The sequence below is a fragment of the Pleurodeles waltl genome, chromosome 5, assembly GCF_031143425.1.
Source record: "Pleurodeles waltl isolate 20211129_DDA chromosome 5, aPleWal1.hap1.20221129, whole genome shotgun sequence".
In the NCBI taxonomy this organism is placed as follows: Eukaryota; Metazoa; Chordata; class Amphibia; order Caudata; family Salamandridae; genus Pleurodeles; species Pleurodeles waltl.
In genome coordinates this window covers 1,867,637,635-1,867,653,532 of record NC_090444.1, presented here as the reverse complement: position 1 = coordinate 1,867,653,532, position 15,898 = coordinate 1,867,637,635, and the positions used below count along the sequence as shown (strand labels likewise).

Below are 15,898 nucleotides of genomic sequence, written 5' to 3'. Positions count from 1 at the left end.
AAATACCGCGCCGCGGTCAAAAGACCGTGGCGGGTATTACAAGTTTTCCCCTGGGCTGGCGGGCGGTTGCTGAAAAACCGCCCGCCAGCCCAGGGGAAAACGACCTTCCCACGAGGATGCCGGCTCGTAATCGAGCCGGCGGAGTGGGAAGGTGCGACGGGTGCAGTGGCACCCATCGCGTATTTCAGTGTCTGCAAGGCAGACACTGAAATACTTTGCGGGGCCCTCTTACGGGGGCCCCTGCCGTGCCCATGCCATTGGCATGGGCACGGCAGGGGCCCCCAGGGGCCCCGCGACCCCCCTACCGCCATCCTGTTCATGGCGGCTTTCCCGCCATGAACAGGATGGCGGTAGGGGGGGTCGGAATCCTCATGGCTGCGGAGCGCGCTCCACAGCCATGGAGGATTCACACGAGCAGCGGAAAGTCGGCGGGAGACCGCTGACTTTCCGCTTCTGACCGCGGCTGAACCGCCGCGGTCAGAATGCTCGTTGGAGCACCGCCAGCCTGTTGGCGGTGCTCCCGTGGTCGGTGGCCCTGGCGGCCACCGGCCGCCAGGGTCAGAATGACCCTCTTAGTCCCCTCTCGCACTCCCATTCACCTGAGAAGAACGGGTCAACATCATGGCTCTTGACCTCGCTCCCTGAGTCGATTTCAAAGCTGATCTTGCAACAGGTTCCAATACAAACCACAGTTCAGGAGCCGCCCGCCACTCCAAAACAAATGGAAGAGTTCCACAAGTCCATGCTCTTACTCTTCGAATCCTTCCTAACTCCCTCTGGTTCGCCTTCTGGTCCCCGGGACCCGAGACGCCTTCCATCTGGAGTACCTCCAGCGGGTTCGCACTTGGTGCCAGTGGGACTCTCTGAGATCATCATAACAGCTCCAGCTCCGGTGCTGCGGTCCATGCTGGTTCCTGGCACTTCGATGCCCGTGCTGACTTTATTGACACCAGACGTGGAGATACGTATAGTACTCTCCAAGTCGATGCTGGCCCGATCTGCCTGAAGTCCCTCCCACGCACCGTTAATGCTGCTTCCTTCACTTCATCTCCGGCCTCCACAATGGAGACCACGCACCTCGCACTCATTGTCTGGCACAGACTAAGACACCGATTATGAAGCTTGTGAGGACTTCGCTCAGCCCTATCACGACGACAGTTGGAACGATAACTTACAGCAGGCGAGCGGCCTCAATACTTCCCCTGAATCAGGTCTTCTCTCACCCCCTAGCCCAGCCACCATAGAATCCACTTCCTATGTCATGAAGTCATTGACCTCTAGCTCCCCACCGTGGAGGTAAAGACTAGTGTTTTGGCGGGAGTCCTCCGGTCTGGACAAACATCCTACTTAGTTGGGCCTGGGTCAAACCTTGTCCTGGACCCCCGTCAACAGGCAGAGAGCAAGACACAATCCCCCTGCCCCTGGCAACCATGTGTTCCTGTCTCAGCACCCCTTCCTCCAAAGGTTTAGTGGTGCTGGCATCCATGAGCAGATCTAACCCTAACATTTTCCAACTAATCCCTTGATAGCAAGTTCAAACATGTGGAGACTATTTGGAAACAGTTTTTCTCTTTCACCAACTTGGTTATCCATTCAGTAAATGCCAGCTGCCTTTTAGGGCGCTGTTCCCACACCCTTTGGGACTTAGTGGCTCAAGTCCTCCCTGGTGTCCCTGAGTCCTCTGACCTCTCCTTGCCCAGGCCATTCAAAACTGCCTTGGTGCAGCCAAATTCACAATTCATTGTGGCTTGGACCCCACCGATTCCATTTGGTAAGCCATTGGCACTAGTGTGGCCATTCCTGTGCAGTTGAGACTTACAAATTTGTTTGCTATAGATGGGCATTTTTTCAAATCTGTTCTGTTACAGCAACCTTGAGGAATCATTCTGCTTTCACCAATTGCGCTGCTGAAGCACATTTTTTTCTCATTATGTTAGAAGCATCATTTTCTGTCTGTTTAATGTGATCCTGATACAGTTGTAGTGAATTCATCAAAGGAACGTAAAACGAGACCCATGTGTATTCCGAGTTATTTATTTTGATATAATTGTATGGAATACACCAAAACAACATGTCACAAGACCTGTGTGTGTTCTTTATCATTCATGTGTGTAGGAAGCTGGCCTGGCGTGTGGGGAGCACCGATGGTGTTATCACCTTATACCAGGTCCAGGTATCCCCTATTAGTGTAGTGTAGGCAATGTCTAGAAGCCAGGCTCTCTAGGGGTAGCGGTGGATGAGCAACCAAGACCTATCTAGGAGACATGCAAAGCTCATGCAATGCCACTGTAGTCACACAGCACTTACATACATGAAATAAAACACTCAGGGGGTCATTCTGACCGCCGGGGCCAGGGTCGGTGGGAGCACCGCCGACAGACCGGCGGTGCCCCGCAGGGCATTCTGACCGCGGCGGTTCGGCCGCGGTCAGACAAGGCAAACCGGCAAACTGCACCCGTCGCACCCCTGCAACTACGCCGGCTCAATTCTGAGCCGGCGTCCTCGTTGCAGGGGCATTTCCTCTGGGCCGGCGGGCGCTCTTTTGGAGAGCGCTCGCCGGCCCAGAGGAAATGTCTGAATGGCCGCCGCGGTCTTTTGACCGCGGTGCGGTCATTTGGCGGCTCCCTCCAGGCGGGCGGCTCACGCCGCCCGCCGGGCTCAGAATGAGCCCCTCAGTCTTACCAAAAATTAAGGTACTTTATTTTAGCGACACAATACCAAACAGTACTAGAGAGGCAACCCTCTAATAGGAGGTAAGTAACACGCTAAATATCTATACTAGTTATCAGCAATAGGCATAGAAAGTGATAGAAAACAGTGCAAATGCAGATAGACAATAGTGACCCTAAGGGGAATCAATCCATCAATCAATAAGGAATTTGTAAAGCGCACTACTCACCCGTGAGGGTCTCAAGGCGCTGAGGAAAGGGGGGGGGGGTGCTGCTACCGCTCGAACAGCCAGGTCTTGAGAAGTTTCCTGAAGGTAAGGAGGTCTTTAGTCTGGCGCAGGTGGGTGGGAAGAGGGGTCCACGTTTTGGCGGCTAGGTGCGAGAATGATCTACCGCCGGTTGCAGTTCTGCAGACGCGTGGGACGGTTGCGAGGTCGGCGGTGCGGAGATGCCGAGTCGGGGTGTAGAAGGTGAGCCGTCTGTTGAGGTATTCTGGTTCGGTGTTGTGCAGTGCTTTGTGAGCATGGGTGAGGAGTTTGAAGGTGATTCTCTTGTTGACTGGGAACCAGTGCAGGTTTCTCATGTGGTCTGTGATGTGGCAGTGGTGGGGGATGTCCAGGATGAGGCGTACAGAGGCGTTCTGGATGCGTTGCAACCTCTTCTAGAGTTTGGCTGTGGTTCCTGCGTAGAGGGCATTGCCGTAGTCCAGTTTGCTGCTTACGAGGGCTTGGGTGACTGTTCTTCTGGTTTCAGTGGGTATCCATTTGTAGATCTTTCGGAGCATGCAGAGGGCGTTGAAGCAGGAGGAGGAGATGGCGTTGACTAGCTGGGTCATGGATAATGAGGAGTCCAAGATGAATCCTAGGTTGCGTGCGTGGTCAGTGGGAGTCGGAGCAGCTCCGAGAGTGGCAGGCCACCAGGAGTCATCCCATGCGGAAGGGGTGGAGACGAAGATGAGAACTTACGTCTTGTCGGAATTGAGTTTGAGGCACCTGCTCTTCATCCATTCGGCAATGGCCTTCATTCCTTCGTGGAGGATGGTCTTGGCGGAGTCCTTGGCAACGGAGAGGATCAGCTGGGTGCCGTCAGCGTATGAGATGATGTTGAGGCTGTGGCATTGGGCGATGTTAGCGAGCGAGGCCTTGTAGATGTTGAAGAGGGTTGGGTTGAGGGACGAGCCCTGGGGTACGCCTCAGATGATTTCAGTGGCCACTGAGCGGAATGGGGGGAGGCGGACTCTCTGTGTTCTGCAGGTGATATAGGAGGTGACCAGTCCAGGGCTCTGTCGCGGATTCCTGCATTGCAGAGGCGTGAGGGTAGGGTGTGGTGGCAGACAGTGTTGAACGCGGCCGAGAGATCCAGGAGGATGAGGACCTCAGTTTAGCCGTTGTCCAGTATGGTTCTGATGTCGTCGGTGGCGGAGATGTGGGCGATTTCGGTACTTTGGTTGCTGCGGAATCCAGATTGGGAAGGGTCCAGGGTGCAGTTCTCCTCGAGGAAGCGGGTTAGTTGTCTGTTGACAGCCTTCTTGATGACTTTTGCCGGGAAGGGGAGCAGGGAGATAGGCCGGAAGTTCTTGAGGGCCTTTGGGTCCACCTTGGGTTTTTTGAGGAGGGCATTGATCTCAGCGTGTTTCCAGCTCTCCGGGAAGGTGGCGGACTCGAAGGAGCTGTTGATGATCTTCCGTAGTTTGGGTGCGATGACGGAGCTTGCTTTGTTGAGGATGTGGTGAGGGCAGGGGTCAAATGGAGAGCCGGAGTGGATGGTGTTCATGATTTTGATGGTGTCGTTGACGGGGGTCCAGGAGAGCAGGAGGTTGGTCAGAAGTGAATTTGTGGTGTTGGTGGTTGCCGGGGGGGTCTGGGTGCTGAAGCTATCATGGATGTCTGCAATCTTTTGGTGGAAGTAGGAACCTAGGGAGTCACAGAGGTCTTGGGATGGTGGAATGTCGTTGGTGTTGGAGCTGGGGTTGGAGGGATCCTTCACGACGTTGCAGAGCTCTTTGTGGCTGTGTGCGTTGTTGTCGATTCGGTCTTTGAAGGCGGTTGTCTTGGCAACTCGGATGAGTTGGTGGTGTCTGCGGATGGCGTTTTTGAAGGGTGTGTGGTTGTACAGAGTCTGATCTTGGCGCCACTTTCTTTCGAGTCTTTGGCAGGTTTGCTTAGATTCGTGGTGGTCGGCAGTAAACCAGAAGACCTTTCTGTCGGTGCATCTGTTGGAGGGATTCTTGATTGGGGCAAGAGTATTGGCACAGGTGTCGACCCATTGCCTGAAGTTGCAGGCAGCTGCATCAGTGTCTTGTGGATGATGGCGATGCCTCCTCCTGGTTTGTTGGAGCGGTCCCTGCCTGTGATCTTGTAGCCGTCCGGGATGGCTATGGCGATGTCGTGCACTGAGGAGGGGTTCATCCAGGTCTCTGTCAGGAAGGCGACGTCTGGGGAGGCTGAGTCAAGTAGATTCCATAGCTCTACTGCGTGCTTGTGGTCGGAGCGGGTGTTGCAAAGGATACATCTGAGATGGTTGCGTCCTGCCTTGGTGGGTGGGTCGTTGGCGTGGAGGCTGGTGATGGTGCAGTTCCGGCAGGAGAAGGGTCTGCGGGTGGTCTGCGGTGAGGCTTGAAGGCAGGCGGGAGAGCTGCCGGTGTTGAGAGCACGGAGGTTGGCGGCGTTGTAGTGAAGACATGCGTGGCAGCGGTGGGGGGGGCGAGAGCCAGGGGTTCTGGCATTGGGCGCGGTCCATGGTGCGGGCGGGCGCAAACAGACTTGCCTTTGGTGCGGCGTGGCCGCACAGCGGCCACCCTTAAGTAGGGAGGTGGGGAAGGGAGAGGAGGAAGAGCGAAAGTGAGAGAGATAGAGCAGAGTGAGAGAGAAACGACAAAGAGAGTAGCGAGAAGCAAAGGAGCACTAACGGACAGTAGTGAAGCAGAGCAGAGAGCAAAGGAGGAGAGAGGCAGAACGTAGCCTAGTGGGATAGCAGAGTTCTCCCACTAGACATCAGGGATGAGGCGCAGGCAGAAGCCTTGTGGTGGAGGAGGGCCTCGAACTCCTGACAGGGGTCAGGAGTTCAGAGGAGCCAGGGAAAGGGCTCTACTTGCAAGATGGAGCCACGGGAGGCAGAACAGTGCACTGACCAGGTCAGTGGTATTGCTCAGCCTGCCCCGCCATATACTAAAAAAATGGAATGTGAACACAGGACCCCCAACTAGGTAAGTGGAATGTATAGAGGGCAGCTGGTGGTACTAGGAAACCCCAAAGATAAGTACCACAGTGCCCCCTAGCGACCAGGAGGAAAGGCGTAACTTACTAGATTTTATCCAAACCACCCAAAAGGAAAAAAATGCAACACCCTAACAAGACTGCAAGAAACCAGCAGTGGATTCCTGAAGAGGAAGACCTGTGGAAGAAGGGGACCAAGTCCAGATGTCATAGCAGAGTCCAGGAGGAGTAGGAGCTACTACCCACCCAGCTGTGGATGCAGGAGTCGGTCGACGGTAGGACGAAGACGGTCAAGGATGCAGCCCTGGAGCAGTTCAAGAGTTCCTGGAGGATGCAGTCGACATCCCACGCCTCATGTAAGATTGCAGTCGGTCAGTGGCGTGGAAAAGCCACCAACAAGCCTTGGCAAAGGCAAAAGTCACGATGAAGCAAAAACTGAGCTGCCGGGGACCAACAAGGTACTGGAGAACTCAACCCACTTGGTGAGTCCAAGGGAGACCCTCCGCAAGGCAGAGAGTTCACAGAAGAAGAGGAAGACCCACAGGAGCCCCACTGGATGAGGAAGCCACAGAGGAGCCCACGCAGCACAACTGGATAAGGGTCCCACGCCCCAAGAGAAGCGCGCAGAGTGCTGTGCATTGCAGGAAGTAGTGCTGCGGGCTGGGGCTACATGGAGCCTGAAGATTCTTTGTAGGAGATGCAAACAAGCCTTGGCAGCTGCAAGAGATGCGGTGCACGGGGTACTGTCCTGCATGGGAAGGCAAGGACTTAAAAGTTGGACAGCTGGCAGAGAGGACCAAGAGGACTACTCCTGCAGCTCAGGATGAGTGGAGATCCACGCAGCCAGTCGTTGTTGCAGTTGGTGCCTGCGGATGCAGGGAAGTGACTCTGGAGATCCCTTCTTCCTTCTTGTGAAGACTAAAGACTTGCCGCCCTCAGAGGATGCACAGCTGGGGAAATATTTCAGAAGCTGGAAGGAGCCATGGAAACAATGTTGCAAGCAGAGTCTTCGTCGTGGATGCAGATTTAGTTCTTGGAGGATCCAGTCGCAGTTCCAATGGCTAGAAGTTGAAGTAAGGTTGCAGAGGAGTCCTGCTGGAATCTTGCAAGCCTAATCTGAGAACCCACCCAAGAGAGAGACCCTAAATAGCCCTGAAAGGGGGATTGGTCACCTAACCAGGTGATCACCTATCAGGAGGGGGCTCTGACATCATCTGCCTGGCCTGGCCACTCAGATGCTCCCAGAGGTCCCTGCCAACCTTGGATTCAAGATGGCAGAACCCAGGGACCCTCTGGCGGAACTCTGGGCACCACCCCTGGGGTGGTAATGGACAGGAGAGTGGCCACTCCCCTTTCCATTGTACAGTTATGTGCCAGAGCAGGGACTCGAGGTCTCTGAACCGGTGTAGACTGGTTTATGCACAGAGGGAACCAAATATGCCCTTAAAAGCATACCAGTGGCTTGGGGAGGATACCCCTCCCAAGCCATGTAACATCTATTTTAAGCCATTTTCTCAGTGCCGTTAACGGGGGAATGCCCCCTTTGCAAACATTATGCATGCATTGCACCAGTTTGTAAATTCGGCGTGCCAATTTTGGCCTCATTCGGCCACATTGGGCCACATTAGCATCAAAACAAATGATGCTAATGTGGCGCAAGGAGGCGCTGGGGGCTCTTAAATCTGCCGCTTAGAGAGCAAGAAACACTATGAAATTTACGCTTTTCTCCCCAATTTAACCATTGTTCAGCAAGGTACCCAGCAGTTTCGCAGTTGGACCGTAGTGACCAACATTCCAGCGGTCAAGGTCAGTGGGCTACTTAATCCGGTGGGAGGCAGAATCCAACGATTCTTCTTAGTTTGGCAAACCCTGACCTCCGGCAGGTGGGTCCTGCAGGTCTTTCTCAGAGGATATGCCTTGCCCTTCCACTCTTCTCTGGCGCAGCTTCCACCGAGCCCCCACGACGGAGGACCAGCTCTTCATTTTGCAGCAGGAAATGCAAGTCCTCTTGGCCCATGGGGCTGTCAAAAGTGTGCTGGTGCCAGAAGTAGGACATGGTTGTTGTTCCCGCTATTTTCTGGTACACATGGAGAATCAAGGCCTTCGTCCTATTTTAGGCCTGTGCCCCTTCAACGCTGTCCTCTGGAAGGAGACATTCAAGATGCTTACTCTGGCCCAGGTCTTGTGTGCCCTCGACCTTTGAAACTGAGTAGTGGCGTTGGCCCTGCAGGCCACCTATTTTGTTATACTTGTACTCCAAGGCCGCTGGCGCTACCTGCAGTTCGTGGTAGGACAGGATCATTTTCAGTTTTCTGTGCTCCCCTTTGGGCTCACCAAGCCCCTCGGGTATTCATGAAAGGTATGGCAATGGTGGCAGCACATCTTGAGAGGTCAGTGGTCCCAGTCTTTCTCTGCCTCGATGACTGTCTACTGAAGGCGGCTCCCCCCATGAAGTCATCATCCACCTCAAGACTACTCAATCCTTTTGTCATCTTTGGGGTTCACTATCAATGAGACCAAGTCACATCAGATGCCTCCCTGTGTCAGAGCCACTCTGGACACGATTCAGTGTCTTCCCTTTCCTCTGAATAGGAGAGCCTGGGACATTCAGGCTATGATCCCGATCTTTCATTCTTGGTCTTGGATTTCAGTGATGTCCACTTTGAGGCTGCTGGGACTGATGGCCTCCTGCATCCTGGTGGTCGAGCATTCCAGGTGGCACATACGAGTACTCCAATGGATCTGAAGCCTCAATGGGCCCAACATCAAGGGGACCTCTCAGACCAGGTTCAAATTTCGGAGAGGACTCCAGAAGATCTGCAGGGGTAGTTATTGGACCACAATTGGGTGAGCAGGAGACCCCTTTCCCTTCCCTGTCAAGAGGTGACAGAGGTGACGGATGCATCGCTTTTGTGTTGGGTTGGCCATCCAGTAGAGGTGGAGATCAGAGGCCTCTGGTCTCCGGCGGAGTCCCAGCTTCATAGCAACCTTCTCCAGCTGAGGACCATCCACTTGGTGTTGAAAGCCTTCCTTTCATCCATCAAGGGGAGGCTTGTACAGGTATTCACAGACAACACTACCACATGTAGTACTGCAACAAGTGGTGCGTGGTGGGGGTTACAGACCATGTGCCAGGATGTCTTGGGCCTCTGGAAATGGCTGGCCCACCAAGAGATCTTCCTGGTGGTGAACCACTGTAGGAAAGTACCATCTTGCCTGGCATGGTATCCCCATTTTTACTTGTGTGTCAGTTTGTTTTAGCCTGTCTCACTGGGATCCTGCTAGCCAGGACCACAGTGCTCATAGTTGTGGCCTGAATGTGTGTTCACTGTGTGGTGCCGGAACCTCAGTGCTTATGCTCTCTCTGCATTTAAAATTGTCACTGCAGGCTAGTGACCATTTTCACCAATTCCAATTGGCACACTGGAACACCCTTATAATTCCCTAGTATATGGTACCTAGGTTCCCAGGGTATTGGGGTTCCAGGAGATCCCTATGGGCTGCAGCATTTCTTTTGCCACCCATAGGGAGCTCTGACAATTCTTACACAGGCCTGCCACTGCAGCCTGAGTGAAATAACGTCCACGTTATTTCACAGCCATTTTACACTGCACTTAAGTAACTTATAAGTCACCTATATGTCTAACCCTCACTTAGTGAAGGTTAGGTGCAAAGTTACTAAGTGTGAGGGCACCCTGGCACTAGCCAAGGTGCCCCCACATTGTTCAGGGCAATTTCCCTGGACTTTGTGAGTGCGGGGACACCATTACACGTGTGCACTACATATAGGTCAATACCTATATGTAGCTTCACAATGGTAACTCCGAATATGGCCATGTAACATGTCTAAGATCATGGAATTGTCCCCCCATGCCAAATCTGGTATTGGGGTGCCAGTCCAATGCATCCCCGGGGCTCCAGCATGGGCCCCAGGTAATGCCAAACCAGCACTCTGGGGTTTTCACTGCAGCTACCGCTGCTGCCAACCCACAGATAGGCTTCTGCCCTCCTGGGGTCTGGGCAGCCCAGTCCCAGGAAGGCAGAACAAAGAATTTCCTCTGAGAGAGGGTGTTACACCCTCTCCCTTTGGAAATAGGTGTGAAGGGCTGAGGAGGAGTAGCCTCCCCCAGCCTCTGGAAATGCTTTGAAGGTGCCCTCCTTGTATAAGCCAGTCTACACCAGTTCAGGGATCCCCCAGCCCCTGCTCTGGCGCGAAACTGGCCAAAGGAAAGGGGAGTGACCACTCCCCTGTCCATCACCACCCCAGGGGTGGTGCCCAGAGCTCCTCCAGTGTGTCCCAGACCTCTGCCATCTTGAATGCATAGGTGTGAGGGCACAATGGAAACCTCTGAGTGGCCAGTGCCAGCAGGTGACGTCAGAGACCCCTCCTGATAGGCTGTTACCTGGTTAGGTAGACAATCCTCCTCTGAGGGCTATTTAGGGTCTCTCCTGTGGGCTTCTCTTCAGATAACGAATGCAAGAGCTCACCAGAGTTCCTTTGCATCTCCCTCTTCGACTTCTGCCAAGGATCGACCGCTGAGTGCTCCAGGACGCCTGCAAAACTGCAACAAAGTAGCAAGAAGACTACCAGCGACACTGTAGCGCCTAATCCTGCTCGCTTTCTCAACTGTTTCCTGGTGGTGCATGCTCTGACGGCTGTCTGCCTTCACCCTGCACTGGAAGCCAAGAAGAAATCTCCTGTGGGTCGACGGAATCTTCCCCCTGCTACTGCAGGCACCAAACTTCTGCTTCACCGGTCCTCTGGGTCCCCTCTCATCGTGACGAGCGTGGTCCCTGGAACACAGGAGCTGGATCCAAGTGACCCTGACAGTCCAGTGGTCCTTCTGTCCAAATTTGGTGGAGGTAAGTCCTTGCCTCCCCACGCCAGACAGTAATCCTGTGTACTGCGTGAACTGAAGCTGCTAGGGCTTATGTGCACTCTTGCAAGGATTCCTTTGTACAAAGCACAGCCCAGGTCCCCAGCACTCCGTCCTGCATTGCTCAACTCGCTGAGTTGATCTCCGGCTTCGTGGGACCCTCCTTTGTAGTGCTGAGACGACCGCCGTGCTCAGATTTCTTGAACCCCTGTTCAAGTGCTTCTGCGGGTGCTGCCTGCTTCTGCGTGGGCTCTCTGTGTTGCTGAGCGCCCCGTCTGTCTCCTCGTCCAAGTGGCGACCTCCTGGTCCTTCCTGGGCCCGGGCAGCACCCTTTTTCTTCAACTGCGACCTTTGCAGCTAGCAAGGCTTGTTTGCGTTCTTTCTGCGTGGAAACAACTCTTCATCCTCCAGCATTCTGTGGGACATCTTCTGACCAAAGGAGAAGTTCCAGGCACCTTCCGTTGTTGCAGAATCCTTGGCTTCTTTCACCCGGAGGAAGCCCTTTTGCACCTTCATCCGGGGTTTAGTGGGCTCCTCCCCCCCCCCCGGACACTTTTGTGACTCTAGGACTTGGTCCCCTTCCTTTACAGGTCCTCAGGTCCAGGAATCCGCCTTCAGTGCTTTGCAGTCAGTTGTTGTCTTTGCAGAATCTCCTATCACGACTTTAGTGTGTTTCTGGGGAAGTAGGGTAACTTTACTCCTACTTTTCAGGGTCTTGGGTGGGGTATCTTGGACACCCTTAGTGTTTTCTGACACTACCAGTGACCCTCTACACACTACACTAGGCCTGGGGTCCCTTTGTGGTTCGTATTCCACTTTCAGAGTATATGGTTTGTGTTGCCCCTAGGCCTATTGCATCCTATTGTATTCTACAGTGTTTGCACTACTTTTCTAACTGTTTACTTACCTGATTTTGGTTTGTGTGTATATTTTGTGTATTTTACTTACCTCCTAAGGGAGTATATCCTCTGAGATATTTTTGGCACATTGTCACTAAAATAAAGTACCTTTATTTTGAGTAACTCTGAGTATTGTGATTCTTATGATATAGTGCTATATGTTATAAGTAGTATAGTAGGAGCTTTGCATGTCTCCTAGTTCAGCCTAAGCTGCTAGAAGGCTACTAATCCACTAATAAGGGATAAGTGGACCTGTCACAAGGTGTAAGTACCACAAGGTACCCACTATAAGCCAGGCCAGCCTCCTACAACCACCTGGCAGGATCATTCGATCATTGGATGCCATGGCAGGCAAGCTAAGCCGTGTTGCCTAGCAGATCACGAGTGACAGTTACACCCACAGGTGGCGTAAGTTTTTTTTCTGCGAATGGGGAGAACCCAATGCTCGATCTATTTGTAATGTCAGCACTTATGCGCGTTGGAATTTCCCTGTCCTAGACATTTGCCTGGAGGCTACGTGGGTGTCCCTCCATATGTTAATGAAGCTCTATTATCTGTATGGTCAGGTTTGCAGAGAGCGGCATTTCGCCTGCTCTGTCATCCCGGACTTTTTTGGTTTGAGTCCTTCCACAGTCCCACCTCCAAATAGGTACTGCTTTGTTATCTATTCAAATGGTGGGGAATCTTGTGCTAGAAGCCTCTATCAGAAGAAAAGGGTACTTATGTTTGGTAATGCTCCTTCTGGTAAAGAGACCCCATCTAGCTGCAGATTCCTCCCAACCCTTCATTCGTCCCATTCTGTGGTTGGACTCTGTCCATTAATAAGATCTTAAGTCTAGGAATCAGCAGACTCTCTACCAGTTTACTTTTGGAGTTCTGCCTCTGGGGCCATGGACAGCCTGGAAAGCAACCGTGGTCGGCGCACAGGAGTGCCACCTATAAAGGCCACACGTGTCATTTCCGGAGCGGAACAGAATCAGTGCGGAGCTGCATGGTGCCACTTACTGGTGTGCAGTCGTACTGCAGAAATGTTTCTGCATCCAATCTGAGGCCAGGGCAACATTCAAAAGGTGGGTAAACTGTGGCTGGATAGCGTCACTATCAGAAAGAGTGTTACTGTAGGTAAGTAACTTGTTCATCAGTGACATATAACTGTCTGTGACACCAAGTCCAGAGATGTGCCTCGTAGCGGTGTCATCGAGGTCTGACGTAATACCTTATAACCCAATCCGCTGGGTCCACCTGGGATAGGTGTGACAGAGGGAAGTGGGGGACAGTTGGATAACTGGACGGACTTGTGGCACTGCCTTCTCATCAGTGTTCCATCTTCCTTTGCCAGCTGTAACTGTAACTCGCAGATGCCCCCGCCAGTCAAGGTGGTCGTTGCTGGGGACCAGGCCTTTCTGAGCGTCATCCTGCGCTTCTTCGTGGATCAGCTGGCCAGCAAAACACCAGACTGGTTGAACCACCTCCGCTTCCTGATCCTTCCGCTGGGTGAGCGATGGCTGGTTAAAGAGTCCGGTACACATCTTAAGTGTCGCACTGAGAAGAGAGGCAGACAGAGAGGGCAGGAGAGAGAGAGAGACGAGGAGGGAGAGGGGAAGAGAGAAAGAGGGCAGGGGAGAGAGAAAGATCAGCAGAAAAAAATAGAACAAACGGGAGAGGCAGAAAGAAATGTAGAGCGAAAGAGACACACAACAGGAAGAGGGACAGAGAGAATATCAGCGATAGAAGAGAGATAGCAAGAGGGGTAGAAAGAAAATCAACCATTGGCAAAGCTAGTAGGTTCCACCTCTGAGAGAGCTACTGGCTTTTCCAATATTTTTTAGCCATTTTATACAGCAACGTGAGCAAAAGGAAAAACAAAGAGAGCTGTAAGCCAGCTAGCACTAGCTGCTTCATGGCACTCTTATTTATTGTTGGAGGGAGAACATCATAGAGGGAGGTGCGCTACGCAGAGGATGTGGGAGAAACGGAATCATTTTGCTTTTTTTTGTTTTGCCGGGTGGGTAGGGGCAAGCAACAATGAGGGGAGGGTTGGGAGAAAGCAATGACAACAGACTGTTCATGGCTGACAGCATAAAAAAGTGTTATGATATAGCCAGCACTGGCCACACCATAGCCCATTTTTTATTATAACTGGTGGGGAGGGGGCAACACAGACAGAGGAGGGAGTCAAGCCACAGCAAGGAGAGAAGAGGGAGGAGGGGGTCAAGCAACAACATGGAGGGCAGGAGGGGGCAGCTGACTAGATGGAGGGTGGGAGGTGGCAGGCTGGGGCAGGTGACTACACAGACAGTGACAGAGGGTAGGACGGGGAACAACACAGACAGTGAGACGGGTAGGATTGGGCAAGCAACAACACGGAGAGCGAGAGAAGGATAGGGTAGGGCATGCAACAACACAGAGAGCGAGAGAAGGATAGGGTAGGGCAAGCAACAACACGGACAGTGAGAGAAGGGTAGGGTGGGGCAAGCAACAACACAGACAGTGAGAGAAGGGTAGGATGGGGCAAGCAACAACACAGACAGTGAGAGAAGGGTAGGGTTGGGTAAGCAACAACACAGATAGTGAGAGGGGTAAAATGGAGCGAGCAACAACACAGACAGTGAGAGAAGGGTAGGATGGGGCAAGCAACAACACAGACAGTGAGAGAAGGGTAGGATGGGGCAAGCAACAACACAGACAGTGAGAGAAGGGTAGGGTGTGGCAAGCAACATCACGGACAGTGAGAGAAGGGTAGGGTGGGGCAAGCAACAACACAGACAGTGAGAGAAGGGTAGGGTGGGGTAAGCAACAACACAGACAGTGATAGAGGGTAGGATGGGGCAAACAACAACACAGACGGTGAGAGATGGGTAGGATGGGGAACAACACAGGCAGTGAGAGAAGGGTAGGGTGGGGCAAGCAACAACACAGACAGTGAGAGGGGTAGGATGGGACAAGCAACAACACAGACAGTGAGAGGGGTAGGATGGGGCAAGTAACAACACAGACAGTGAGAGAAGGGTAAGATGGAGCAAGCAACAACACAAACAGTGAGAGAAGGGTAAGATTGGGCAAGCAACAACACAGACAGTGAGAGAAGGGTAAGATGGGGCAAGCAACAACACGGGCAGTGAGAGAAGGGTAGGGTGGGGCAAGCAACAACACGGACAGTGAGAAAAGGGTAGGGTGGGACAAGCAACAACACAGACAGTGAGAGAAGGGTAGGATGGGGCAAGCAACAACACAGACAGTGAGAGAAGGGTAGGGTGGGGCAAGCAACACCACAGACAGTGAGAGAAGGGTAGGATGGGGAACAACACAGGCAGTGAGAGAAGGGTAGGATGGGGCAAACAGGATTTACAGCTGTCTCTGGAGTCGCTGTTTGTGCACTTCTTCTGGTGCTTTCTTTGTTCTCTGTTCCATGTTTTTCTGCTGTTCCTGGAGTCGCTGTTTCTGTGCTTCCTCTGGTGCTTTGTTTGCTCTCTGATCCATGTTTTCCTGCTGTATCTGGAGTCGCTGTTTCTGCACTTCCTCTGGTGCTTTGTTTGCTCTGTTCCTTGTTTTCCCGCTGTCTCTGGAGTCGCTGGTTCTGCACTTCCTCTGGTGCTTTGTTTGCTCTCTCCTCCATGTTTTTCTGCTGTCTCTGGAGTCACTGTTTCTGCACTTCCTCTGGTGCTTTGTTTGCTCTCTGTCCCTTGTTTTCCCGATGTCTCTGGAGTCGCTGTTTCTGCACTTCCTCTGGTGCTTTGTTTGATCTCTGTCCCTTGCTTTCCCACTGTCTCTGGAGTGGCTGTTTCTGCGCTTCCTCTGGTGCTTTGTTTGCTCTCTGCTCCATGTTTTCCCGCTGTCTCTGGAGTCACTGTTTCTGCGCTTCCTCTGGTGCTTTGTTTGCTCTCTGTTACCTGTTTTCCTGCTGTCACTGGAGACGCTGTTTCTGCGCTTCCTCTGGTGCTTTGTTTGGTCTCTGCTCCATGTTTTCCCTATGTCTCTGGAGTCGCTGTTTCTGCCCCGCCTCTGGTGCTTTGTTTGCTCTCTGCGCCATGTTTTCCCTTTGTCTCTGGAGTCGCGTTTTCCGCATTTCCTCTGGTGCTTTGTTTGCTCTCTGTCCCTTGTTTTCCCGCTGTCTCTGGAGTCGCTGTTTCTGCACTTCCTCTGGTGCTTTGTTTGCTCTCTGTCCCTTGTTTTCCTGCTGTCCCTGGAGTCGCTGTTTCTGCACTTCCTCTGGTGCTTTGTTTACTCTCTGCTCCTTG

At 52.9% G+C, this 15,898-nt stretch overlaps 1 protein-coding gene across 2 annotated transcripts in view; it reads left to right on the top strand.

The window, feature by feature from the left end:
• LOC138296905 (phosphofurin acidic cluster sorting protein 2-like) overlaps positions 1 to 15,898 on the top strand; it is a 617,149-nt gene that overhangs the window by 455,627 nt on the left and 145,624 nt on the right. For both annotated transcript variants that reach the window (XM_069236419.1, XM_069236418.1), the window contains exon 16: positions 13,000 to 13,154. In XM_069236419.1, the coding sequence (XP_069092520.1) occupies positions 13,000 to 13,154 (155 nt within the window). The remainder of the gene's footprint in view (positions 1 to 12,999; positions 13,155 to 15,898) is intronic.